General features: G+C 43.4%; 1 protein-coding gene across 22 annotated transcripts in view; it reads left to right on the top strand.

Moving 5' to 3' along the window:
* Positions 1 to 13,797, top strand: part of LOC129180975 (neuronal cell adhesion molecule-like) — a 110,365-nt gene that overhangs the window by 63,784 nt on the left and 32,784 nt on the right. For 16 of the 22 annotated variants that reach the window (XM_054775458.1, XM_054775463.1, XM_054775469.1 and 13 more), the window contains 6 exons: positions 2,320 to 2,474; positions 4,291 to 4,396; positions 6,087 to 6,280; positions 6,561 to 6,683; positions 8,617 to 8,787; positions 8,970 to 9,026. In XM_054775458.1, the coding sequence (XP_054631433.1) occupies positions 2,320 to 2,474; positions 4,291 to 4,396; positions 6,087 to 6,280; positions 6,561 to 6,683; positions 8,617 to 8,787; positions 8,970 to 9,026 (806 nt within the window). Of the gene's footprint in view, positions 1 to 2,319; positions 2,475 to 3,720; positions 3,998 to 4,290; positions 4,397 to 6,086; positions 6,281 to 6,560; positions 6,684 to 8,616; positions 8,788 to 8,969; positions 9,027 to 13,797 lie in introns of those variants that run through there. The other 6 variants (XM_054775462.1, XM_054775464.1, XM_054775465.1 and 3 more) reach the window with 2 other exon arrangements.

Consider the following 13,797-nt stretch of genomic DNA (forward strand, 5'->3'; position numbering starts at 1 on the left):
GATGTATAAGTATAGGTACATTTAGGACATATAGGATGTATAAGTATAGGTACATTTAGGACAGATAGGATGTATAAGTATAGGTACATTTAGGACATATAGGATGTATAAGTATAGGTACATTTAGGACATATAGGATGTATAGGTACATTTAGGACATATAGGATGTATAAGTATAGGTACATTTAGGACATATAGGATGTATAGGTACATTTAGGACATATAGGATGTATAAGTATAGGTACATTTAGGACATATAGGATGTATAGGTATAGGTACATTTAGGACATATAGGATGTATAAGTATAGGTACATTTAGGACATATAGGATGTATAGGTAGGTACATTTAGGACATATAGGATGTATAAGTATAGGTACATTTAGGACATATAGGATGTATAAGTATAGGTACATTTAAGACATATAGGATGTATAGGTACATTTAGGACATATAGGATGTATAAGTATAGGTACATTTAGGACATATAGGATGTATAGGATATAGGATGTATAGGTACATTTAGGACATATAGGATGTATAAGTATAGGTACATTTAGGACATATAGGATGTATAGGTACATTTAGGACATATAGGATGTATAAGTATAGGTACATTTAGGACATATAGGATGTATAGGATATAGGATGTATAGGTACATTTAGGACATATAGGATGTATAAGTATAGGTACATTTAGGACATATAGGATGTATAGGTACATTTAGGACATATAGGATGTATAGGGTCTATGTCAAGAAGGACAAGAGCATTGCAGCATCTACAGTACATGAATTGTAATGTAACTTGTGTTTGTCTCATAAAGTGTACATATTTAACATATACAATCAGGTTTTGCCAAACAGCTGTTCTCCAGTGACGTGCGCTGAGGTTCTTTTTGTTTTTAACTTGACATTGTTGTGCTACAGTCAATGGAGCTCCTGCGTTGTGTGGTCCCAGACTCACGGAGAGCAGCACTAACAAATAAGTCTGTTCCCCAAAGGAGGACCTGAGTGGGGGCTCGCTTGTTTGGCTGTCGGGGGCTTCTCGTTCCAGACACGGCTCCCACCATCTGGCCTTAAACGGGGCCGGCGCCGCTTCACGTCTTGCAGTCGCTAGCACGATGACCACCAAGTTCAACATGCGCTTTGGAGATAAAAGACTAAATGAGTCTCCCAATCCTCCTGTGGCAGAAAGCCACTCACGTTTGTGTTGCTCACCAGCCGTGCAAATAATACGAACTTCTCATCCTGTTTGACTTCGTAGTGAAACATTGAAGCCTTTCAATGTGAGACTTTCATGCTGCCTTCTGGGAAATAGGGACCTTTCTGATTTGAAAAGGAGCTTTGCAATGCCAACCAACATTTTCAAACGCATGCAGAGCTACAGTAGATAAAGATTCTGCATACACGTCAAATGCATCTACTGCCATTTTTTGAGGTAAATCACTCCATCGGGGGTTGCACATCCACAGCTGTATATGCCAATGTACGTGACCCCGGCGGGCACCTGGCAGAGTGGGCCAATGGAAAATGCTGGCTTGACTGGCACTCGAGAAGCCGGGAGAGGGGCAACGTCGTCTTCAGGAATTGGTAGCACTCTGTGTTGGCGGCACTCAAATGGTTCATTTGTACATCCTTTTAAAGTGCATGTAGAGGTAGATACAGATGCTGGGTGAACACAGAACAGGAAGTTGGGAAGTTGCCTACAGCCACAGCTGCTAGTGCCAATGTTTCCTTGGGGTTTTTTGTTCATTGTAAACAACAGGACGGCAAGTGTAACAGCCGGGTAGCACAAGCATCCTTTTAAAGTGCATGTAGAGGTAGATACAGATGCTAAAAAACGCATCGGGATGTTGCCTACAGCCACAGCTGCTAGTGCCAATGTTTTTTTGACCGGGTGCTAATTACATCCGCCCCAGGGTGACTCCAGACTAGATCTTTTCCAGTATTTTGCTGTGTGGGCGGGACCAAATGTTCGAAGTACGATTGCATTTCGATACCAAACCAGGAACGTTTTGTTCAGTGGTGACGCCTCAAAGATTGAATTAGAAAGTCCAAACGTGATTCCTGAGAGACCCGATCGGTCGTGTGGGCTGATCGTGTCTGAATGTGAAGGTCATTTGGGGTTGATACGGCAGCGAGGCCTCATGGCAGCGAGGCAGTGATAAAGGGGAGTAAAAAAAAAACAAAATGTCTGGCATTGATCGCTGCTGGGGGTGCACGAGCGTCCATCTGCATCCTGCATCTCCTGCAGATGAAGCACAGCAGTGCTGATGGAGAACCTGCTCTGCTCACGTGTTGTCTTTCTGTCTTTCCAGCGTGAGGCAACGTGCACGTGTCCTCTCACCGTGTGACCCGGCACAGAGGGGGCAGACCCTGATGATGGCGAGGAGGAGGATGATGGGCGGGGCTCGCTCGCTGATGCTGGTCTTGCTGGGACACCTCGCCAGCGCTCTGGACGTCCCACTAGACCGTAAGACAACATCACAGACATACAGGCCGAGTGTTGACAAAATACTCCTCACTGGCCGCTTCATTAGGCACACCTGCACGCAGCAGAAAACAAAATACAAAATCTAAAACTGTGAACAAACCCAAAAGTAAAGAATAAATAAAAGAACACTTGATTGAAAAAGATGAATTTCATGAAATGAGAAATAAATGAGGGCCGCACGGTGGTCTAGTGGTTAGCATGTTGGCCAACACAGTAACAGCTTGGAGATGGGAAGACCTGGGTTGGATTCTCCCTTGGGCATTTCTGTGTGGAGTTTGCATGTTCTCCCCGTGTGTGGGGGGGTTTTCTCTGGGTACTCCGGTTTCCTCCCACATTCCAAAAACATGCAGGTGAGGTTAATTGGCGACTCTAAATGGTCCATAGGTATGAATGTGAGTGTTTGTCTATATGTGCCCTGCCATTGGCTGGCGACCAGTCCAGGGTGTACCCCGCCTGTCGCCCCAAGTCAGCTGGGATAGGCTCCAGCATGCCCCCGCGACCCTAATGAGGAAGAAGCGGTATAGAAAATGGATGGATGGATGGAGAAATAAATGAAAACTAAATCAAGTAAACCAATGAAAACATTGAATGCAATCATGTGACTAAAGGACATTTTAGAATGTGAGTAGAATAAAAATAAAAACGGTATAAATACAATAAAAACATTAAAATAATGATATTACATGATTACATTATACATTAACTATACATATTATTATTATTATTATTATTATTCTTTACTTCAACTTGTATGACCTCCACCAAGCGCAGTGCGGAGGTTAAGATCATCCAGCGTTTGTTTCAAATAACTTGAAAAGTTCTGAATGGCTTCGGATGAAATTTTCAGGAATTGTGGGAAATGGGAAACGGAAGAACTGATGACATTTTGGGGGTGGTCTGGATTGCCGTCTGGATGCAGGAGTTTTTTTGAAAGGATTCTTTAACATTGGGAGATTGGAGCATTTTCGGCATTTGTGCATTTAACTCCACGAAAAATGGTCAGAGCACCTGGAAAAACAACACAGGACAAGTTCCCAGCGGGTGGTAACAATCATCAAAGAATGGTCCAGAAAATGTAGCATTATTGCTAAAATAATTGGTGTGAATCACAGTGTGTGTGTGTGGGGGGGGGGGACTACGGCGCTTGGTGGAGGTCTGCGCTCTCCAAGTGCTTCTCTAGTTTATTATTATTCTTATTCTTATTATTTAATTCATCCATCCATTTTCTATAGCGCTTGTTCTTATGAGGGTCACAGGTATGCTGGAGCCTATCCCAGCTGGCGTTGGGCAGTAAACCCTGGACAGCAGGGCACATACTTAAAAAGATAACATGACATGCATGTTCACAGCATGCTAACATGCTAACCACGTGCTCATATTCCCTTCAACAAGATGCTGTTTGACATCACACAATGTTTAACCTCATCGGTTTTCCAACTAATAAATGCTTCTCTTTATTGTGATGTTTTTGCTCTTTCTGTTTGGGGAAGTTCTGGACAAATGTAAGTCCCAAACGCATGACTTGGAAGTGTTTTCATTGATTTACTGCTGGGTTTGCTGTGGTGTTGCATGCTTTATTGCTTGCCGTTCCAGGTCTGTATGTGGTCAGCATGCTTTTGCTGGGTTCCTTCCCACCCCCCAGCGTAGGTACAGTCAAAGAAAAGCAGCCCAGCATGTCCTGCATGGTTTTTTGTTTTGTGTTTTTGCCGTTGCACAGCTTGATTCAGAGAGTTGCGTGTGTCTTTGCAACCAAAAGTCGAGCTTGAACATTCATGCTCTCTCTGGTCGCTTTCAGTGCCGCAGCCGCCCACCATAACCCACCAGTCCCCCAAAGATTACATCATCGACCCCCGGGAGAGCATCGTCATCCACTGTGAAGCAAAAGGGAAGCCCCATCCCAGGTAGAGCGACACCACTCACCAGAAATGCTTCAGTTCTAAACCACCGGCCTCTCAAATTAGCACCAGGTCAAAAAGCACTTGTGGTTAAAGCCAAGCGCATCCAGCAGCTTTATCTGTCTCTGCATGCGCTTTAACACATCCACTTCGCCTGCTGCTGTTTACAATCCACTCGTCAGCGCTTTTGACGCTGACTCAGCAGTTTTGTGCCTGACCTTAAAGTGCAAACGTTACTGTAACTTTGATATCTAACGACTAATTTACTAATGACTCACCGACACCCCCTCCCCTTTGGGGTTTAGGTGAACTACATGTGCTGGCTGTAATTCCAGCATAACCCGGGGGTGTCCAAAGCTTTTTAAAGAATAAGGTCAGCATATTAAGAGACCAAAAGTTGTAATCTCATGAGGAGAAATGATTCATTTTAATAGCATGATAGTGAAATCAATTTAAAAAAGATGCTACTTTTTTTTGAAGTTGGAACAAACAAAACAACAAATAAAGTTTTAATATTTACAGCGTAAAGTCACAATATTATGGGAAGAAAGTCATAATTACAAGAAGAATATTAGAAAAGAAAAGAAAAAAGTCTGAGCTGCACAAGAATCAAGTGGTAATATTATTATAATTATTACCTAATAATAATCATATGATGAGAACATGTTAGTAGCACGCAGCTGAAACGTTTTCTTTCTTCAAGTTGTAATATTATGACAAACAAGCACATCAAAATAAAGTTGTCATTTTCAGAAAATTAGCCTATTATTAGCCTATTATTTTGGAAAACAAGTCAAAATGTTACGAGAAGAAAATTCACAAAGATCATTGAAGAAGAAAGTTGAAATACTTTGAAAATAAATAAAAGTGAATTAGATATGAAGAATGTTTTTTCAGCGAGATGACAAAGCTGAGATGAGCTCGGTGGAAGTTGTTAGCATAGCTACAGAACACGCCTTGCTTTGCCAAACAGCAGCCTCTCATTTTTCACAATGTGGTCCTCGCTGGTTTGGACACCCCCGGCATCTTAGTGAAATAGAGTGGAAGTGGTCATGGTCTACGGTATAGTTTCCCTCCTTGATTGTGGGGGATAGGTTCACAAAATAGCCCACAATAAGTGAAATTGGCAAAGTAGCCAACTTTATTTGTCTGTGATGATTCTATACGTATTAAGGCTGTAAAGCCCCCACCAGACACTTGATGCACTTTTCTCAGACAGGCATGAACATGTCCTCACATGTCCCTCTTGTTGAAACGCTCAAAGTTCACATTTCCTTTGCATTTGAATGGTCAACCATCGAGGTTATTAGAAGTTATTAAGCAGCTCACGTGTATTTCACTCCTCCTTGTCCTGGCGCCGCTTCACTGTCGCCTTAGTGCATCCTTATCGCTCCTGTCGGTTAGCTGCTTCTTCTTCTTCTGTTGTTTATTGGCGGTTAGCAAGCAGCTCACCCGGTTAGCTCGTTTGGTGGCCATGACCACAACAGGAGACGAGAGAGATTGATTGATTGAGTATACTCTACAGCCAATCAGGATGCAGGGCACAGTGCATGCTCATACGCTGTTAAAAAAAAACGTTGAAACAGAGAGGACTTGAAAGGTGAAGCGCGATGTAGCGATGTAGCGAGGGAGCACGCTACGCTGTGTTGTGCATTGAGTGGGAAGTATCAGCAGTGATGAGCGACTACCTCCACAGTTTCTCCTGGACCAGAAACGGAAGCCACTTTGATGTGGAGCAGCACGCCAACGTGCACATGAAGCCGCACTCGGGCACGCTGGTGGTGGACATCAGCAGAGAGAGGGCGGAGCATTACGAGGGCGTGTACCAGTGCACGGCCAGGAACAAGCACGGAACCGCCATTTCCAACAACATTGTGGTGCGACAGCCCAGTAAGTTGTGGCCTCCGTTGCCACTGCTAGCTTTTCTTCCCTTTCACTTTCTTACTAAGGCCATCAATATCTGTTTTGGAAGTTGAATTTTCCATCTTACGAGTGCTCCTGAAAGGTAAAAGGTTGCATGGAGAAGGTGGCATGAAACACAAGCAGCAGTTTCCCCTTGAAATTTCTCCAACGATACAATTCCCTCCCCTTTCAGCCACACGAGCGTCACGTGTATCAGCAGCAGCAGCATCTTCTGCTTTAATTCCTTCTGCATCTTCAACCAATGCAGGGTCGCCCCTGTGGTCCAAAGAAAAGATCAAGCCAATCATCATCCAGGAGGGCGTGTCCTTGAAGTTGCCATGTCGACCCCCTGCTGGCTTCCCCCCTCCCATCGTCTTCTGGATGGACAACAGTGAGCTCATTGACACGCGGATGCCAAACCTCAGCAGTTTATTTTTACATCCTAAAACTATCATGGAACCTCTCATTTACAATATTTGGAATCATCTGTGCTAAACAACACTTGGTAGACCAGCCTTGAGCAAAACCACAAAGAGTTCATACGGAGATCACTGGAACGGGGCTAATATCCCCAAATTTGAAGACTCAAATACAGAAATCCCTGTTCCACACCCGACCGTGATAAATGGATTTCTGTAAAGTACCACTGATTCCTTCTTTAGAAATGGAATATTTTGCTAGTTAGAGCATAGAAAACCTGTTTACCACCCTCTAAATACACTTTTTAACATGATTAGAGCCCTCTAGACATGAAATAACACCCCTATAATCACCTTTACACTCCTATTACCCAATATATACTGCTCAAAAAAATGAGAGGAACACTTGGAAAACACATCAGATCTAAACTGGGGGGAAAATGATGTTGAATATGTTTCCTGATAATAAGTGGGTGATGTATTAGTAACAAAATGATGCCACATCATTTGATAGAAATGAAAATGATCACCCTATAGAGGGGGGAAATCAAAGACACCCCAAAAATGAAAGTGAAAAAATGATGCAGCACACTGGTCCATTTAGCAAAAATGTCATTGTAGCAACTCAAAATGATTCTCAGTAGTTTGTGTAGCCCCCACGTGCTTGTACGCATGCCTGACAACGTGGGGGCATGCTCCTAATGAGACTACGGATGGTGTCCTGGGGGATCTCCTCCCAAATCTGGACCAGGGCATCACTGCGGTACCTGGACGCATGGAGGAGATTCCAGGAGACAGGTAGTTACTCCAGGAGAGCTGGACAGGGCCGTAGAAGGTCCTTCAACCCTCAGCAGGATCGGTATCTGCTCCTTTGTGCAAGGAGGAACAGGATGAGCACTGCCAGAGCCCTACAAAATGACCTCCAGCAGGCCACTGGTCACTGATGCCCAGGTCCAGATCTGGGAGGAGATCCCCCAGGACACCATCCGTAGTGTCATTAGGAGCATGCCCCCACGTTGTCAGGCATGCGTACAAGCACGTGGGGGCCACACAAACTACTGAGAATCATTTTGAGTTGCTACAATGACATTTTAGCAAAATGGACCAGTGTGCTGCATCATTTTTTCACTTTCATTTTTGGGGTGTCTTTGATTTCCCCCCTCTATAGTGTGATCATTTTCATTTCTATCAAATGATGTGGCATCATTTTGTTACTAATACATCACCCACTTATTATCAGGAAACATATTCAATATCATTTCCCAGTTTAGATCAGATGTGTTTTCCAAGTGTTCCTCTCATTTTTTTGAGCAGTGTAGTAGACATAATAAGAGAATAGAAGACATATAAGACATAGACAAGCTGTTTAGCACCTTCTAAATACACTTTTTAACATGATTAGAGCACTCTAGACATGAAATAACACCCCTATTGACACCTAATAAGAAAAAATAAGACAGAAGTAAGACATAGAATACCAGTTTTACAACCTTCTAAATGCAATTTTTAACATGATTAGAGCCCTCTGGACATGAAATAACACCCCTATAGAGTCACATTTACACTCCTATTACCCAATATACTAGACATAATAAGAGAAAATAAGACATATAAGACTTAGAAAACCTGTTTATGACCTTCTAACTACAGTTTTAAACATAATTTGAGCCCTCTAGACATGAAGTAACACCCCTATAGTCACCTTTGCACTCCTATTAGCTAATATCATACCATCACAAGGTGTTTCAATGTCTTGTATTTGTATTTGACTTCATTTCAATACGTTTATGCTTGAACATGCTTCATTTAGGATGTAAATGTGCTTCGATAGAGTATTTGCACTACTAATAGGCTACGTTGGTGTGGTGGGCGTCGATGTCATGATGTCCTGTGTCTCCCTGCCAGACTTCCAAAGGTTGCCTCAGAGCAACCGGGTGTCGCAGTCCCTGAACGGGGACCTGTACTTCTCCAACGTGCTGCGTGAGGACTCCCGCAACGACTACATCTGCTACGCCCGCTTCCCGCACACGCAGACCATCCAGCAGAAGCAGCCCATCACCGTCAAGGTCCTCACCCGTAAGTCTTTTATTCCCAAGGCCGGGGCGTCACTCCTCACCCGTGACTCCCGTCCTCCCAGCCCACTTGAAAAGACGTCTTGTCACAAGCGCCTGCCGTCAGGGGGCACGTGGGGGTCCTCCTCATGTGCTGCCTTGTTCTTGTCAGACGTATGTTTCATTGTGTGTTTTGTTGTGTTACAGTGGATGCAATCAATGACACAATGGCAGCTTTTTACAATGACACTGATTTATTTCGTGGTGAGTTACGCCCCCCCGCCCCCACAACACCCCCCCCCCCCCCCCACGCTCCACCTTTTTCCCACCTTTCTCCGAGGCTGCCTTCACACGCGGTTCACTTAAAATGATGAGAGACGCTCGGCAGCCGCTTGCACGTGGACGAACGCGGGTGCACTTAGCTTAAATGTGAACGCTAGCCTGATCCCTCCTGGGGGGGCCGTGTGGTGGAAAGTGAAAGATGATACTTAGTGAAGCAACACATGCAGACATGCTAACAACTTCAGCTTTGTCACGTCGCCCAAAAAACGCATCATTCATTTTTATATTTGAACTTTCACTTACGTGATACGTGATACGTGATACGTGATGTGTGATACGTGATGTGTGATACGTGATACGTGATGTGTGATACGTGATGTGTGATACGTGATACGTGATGTGTGATACGTGATGTGTGATACGTGATACGTGATGTGTGATACGTGATGTGTGATACGTGATACGTGATGTGTGATACGTGATGTGTGATACGTGATACGTGATGTGTGATACGTGATGTGTGATACGTGATACGTGATGTGTGATACGTGATGTGTGATACGTGATACGTGATGTGTGATACGTGATACATGATGTGTGATACGTGATGTGTGATACGTGATACGTGATACGTGATACGTGATACGTGATGTGTGATGTGTGATACGTGATGTGTGATACGTGATACGTGATGTGTGATACGTGATGTGTGATGTGTGATACGTGATGTGTGATACGTGATGTGTGATACGTGATGTGTGATACGTGATACGTGATACGTGATACATGATGTGTGATACGTGATACGTGATACGTGATGTGTGATACGTGATGTGTGATACGTGATACGTGATGTGTGATATGTGATACGTGATGTGTGATACGTGATGTGTGATACGTGATGTGTGATGTGTGATACGTGATATGTGATACGTGATGTGTGATACGTGATATGTGATACGTGATACGTGATACGTGATGTGTGATACGTGATGTGTGATACGTGATACGTGATGTGTGATATGTGATACGTGATGTGTGATACGTGATGTGTGATACGTGATGTGTGATGTGTGATACGTGATATGTGATACGTGATGTGTGATACGTGATATGTGATACGTGATACGTGATACGTGATACGTGATGTGTGATACGTGATGTGTGATACGTGATACGTGATGTGTGATACGTGATGTGTGATGTGTGATACGTGATGTGTGATACGTGATACGTGATGTGTGATATGTGATACGTGATGTGTGATACGTGATGTGTGATACGTGATGTGTGATGTGTGATACGTGATGTGTGATACGTGATGTTTGATACGTGATACGTGATACGTGATACGTGATGTGTGATATGTGATACGTGATGTGTGATACGTGATGTGTGATGTGTGATACGTGATATGTGATACATGATGTGTGATACGTGATGTGTGATACGTGATGTGTGATACGTGATACGTGATGTGTGATACGTGATGTGTGATACGTGATACGTGATACGTGATACGTGATGTGTGATGTGTGATACGTGATGTGTGATATGTGATACGTGATGTGTGATACGTGATGTGTGATACGTGATGTGTGATACGTGATGTGTGATGTGTGATACGTGATGTGTGATACGTGATGTGTGATACGTGATGTGTGATACATGATGTGTGATACGTGATACGTGATGTGTGACACGTGATGTGTGATACGTGATACGTGATGTGTGATACGTGATGTGTGATACGTGATGTGTGATACGTGATACGTGATACGTGATGTGTGATACATGATACGTGATGTGTGATACGTGATGTGTGATACGTGATGTGTGATACGTGATGTGTGATACATGATGTGTGATGTGTGATACGTGATGTGTGATACGTGATACGTGATGTGTGATACGTGATGTGTGATACGTGATGTGTGATGTGTGATACGTGATGTGTGATACGTGATACGTGATGTGTGACACGTGATGTGTGATACGTGATACGTGATGTGTGATACGTGATGTGTGATACGTGATACGTGATACGTGATGTGTGATACATGATACGTGATGTGTGATACGTGATACGTGATACATGATGTGTGATGTGTGATACGTGATACGTGATGTGTGATACGTGAAGTGTGATACGTGATGTGTGATACGTGATGTGTGATACGTGATACGTGATACGTGATGTGTGATACGTGATGTGTGATACGTGATGTGTGATACGTGATACGTGATACGTGATGTGTGATACATGATACGTGATACGTGATGTGTGATACGTGATACATGATGTGTGATACGTGATACATGATGTGTGATATGTGATGTGTGATACGTGATACGTGATACGTGATGTGTGATACGTGATGTGTGATACGTGATACGTGATGTGTGATATGTGATACGTGATGTGTGATACGTGATGTGTGATACGTGATGTGTGATGTGTGATACGTGATATGTGATACGTGATGTGTGATACGTGATATGTGATACGTGATACGTGATACGTGATACGTGATGTGTGATACGTGATGTGTGATACGTGATACGTGATGTGTGATACGTGATGTGTGATGTGTGATACGTGATGTGTGATACGTGATACGTGATGTGTGATATGTGATACGTGATGTGTGATACGTGATGTGTGATACGTGATGTGTGATGTGTGATACGTGATGTGTGATACGTGATGTTTGATACGTGATACGTGATACGTGATACGTGATGTGTGATATGTGATACGTGATGTGTGATACGTGATGTGTGATGTGTGATACGTGATATGTGATACATGATGTGTGATACGTGATGTGTGATACGTGATGTGTGATACGTGATACGTGATGTGTGATACGTGATGTGTGATACGTGATACGTGATACGTGATACGTGATGTGTGATGTGTGATACGTGATGTGTGATATGTGATACGTGATGTGTGATACGTGATGTGTGATACGTGATGTGTGATGTGTGATACGTGATGTGTGATACGTGATGTGTGATACGTGATGTGTGATACGTGATGTGTGATGTGTGATACGTGATGTGTGATACGTGATGTGTGATACGTGATGTGTGATACATGATGTGTGATACGTGATACGTGATGTGTGACACGTGATGTGTGATACGTGATACGTGATGTGTGATACGTGATGTGTGATACGTGATGTGTGATACGTGATACGTGATACGTGATGTGTGATACATGATACGTGATGTGTGATACGTGATACGTGATACGTGATGTGTGATACGTGATGTGTGATACGTGATGTGTGATACATGATGTGTGATGTGTGATACGTGATGTGTGATACGTGATACGTGATGTGTGATACGTGATGTGTGATACGTGATGTGTGATGTGTGATACGTGATGTGTGATACGTGATACGTGATGTGTGACACGTGATGTGTGATACGTGATACGTGATGTGTGATACGTGATGTGTGATACGTGATACGTGATACGTGATGTGTGATACATGATACGTGATGTGTGATACGTGATACGTGATACATGATGTGTGATGTGTGATACGTGATACGTGATGTGTGATACGTGAAGTGTGATACGTGATGTGTGATACGTGATGTGTGATACGTGATACGTGATACGTGATGTGTGATACGTGATGTGTGATACGTGATGTGTGATACGTGATACGTGATACGTGATGTGTGATACATGATACGTGATACGTGATGTGTGATACGTGATACATGATGTGTGATACGTGATACATGATGTGTGATATGTGATGTGTGATACGTGATACGTGATGTGTGATACGTGATGTGTGATACGTGATACGTGATGCGTGATACGTGATACGTGATACATGATGTGTGATACGTGATACGTGATACATGATGTGTGATACGTGATACGTGATGTGTGATACGTGATGTGTGATACGTGATACGTGCTGACGTGTACGTGTGAAAGTAAGAAAGATGTGAGTATTTGACTTGCGTAATGCGAGGAAAGGTGTCCAGTAAGTCTGTACTTTATGTAAACGTTCTTTACTGTGCAGCCTTTGGTCACATGACAAAAATACCGGCATGAGCACTAAGCTAACAGCACCAAAGTGTGCAGCGAGTATCTTTTTTGTTTGTTTGTTTTGGTCCGGATGAGATTAGCAAAGCAAGTGTGAACGCAGCCTGAGGGATCCGCTTACTAACCCCTCCTCACCTCTCACACTGAAAGCATCTTCCTGGCCGCCTGGTGCACCGAGTGGTGACATGTAGCACCCCCTGGTGTCTGGATACCACAAATCCTTTCTAGTTCATCCATTTGCCCTTTCTTATTCCCACTCTTTCCAATCAAACAACTTCACTGATTGTTGTGTTATGGATGCATACGCGGTAATTCATCATTTTCACATCATACGAATCAATGAGAAATGATCCTTATGCGAGACATGAGCACACGTGTGTTTTAAAGATATAAAAACAGATAAAAAGAGCCAACTCATTACTGCACGTATGGGACAGCAATTTCTTCTTTTAAAAGGACGACACGGCGCGCATTATCCCTTCATCACAAGCATCGTCCTGGTTTATCTCATTTGTGTGCATCCATTTCTGTGGTGGCCCCCACCCGATAGCAAACCATCCGTGATAAAGTGTGCGGCATAAAATGCACCACGGATATCAAACGAGCACGGAGGTGCTCGTGACAGCTACTCCAGTCCCTGAGTACTCATAAAAAGAAACAAAAGAATGT

Source organism: Dunckerocampus dactyliophorus, chromosome 5 (genome assembly GCF_027744805.1).
Source record: "Dunckerocampus dactyliophorus isolate RoL2022-P2 chromosome 5, RoL_Ddac_1.1, whole genome shotgun sequence".
Taxonomy (NCBI): domain Eukaryota; kingdom Metazoa; phylum Chordata; class Actinopteri; order Syngnathiformes; family Syngnathidae; genus Dunckerocampus; species Dunckerocampus dactyliophorus.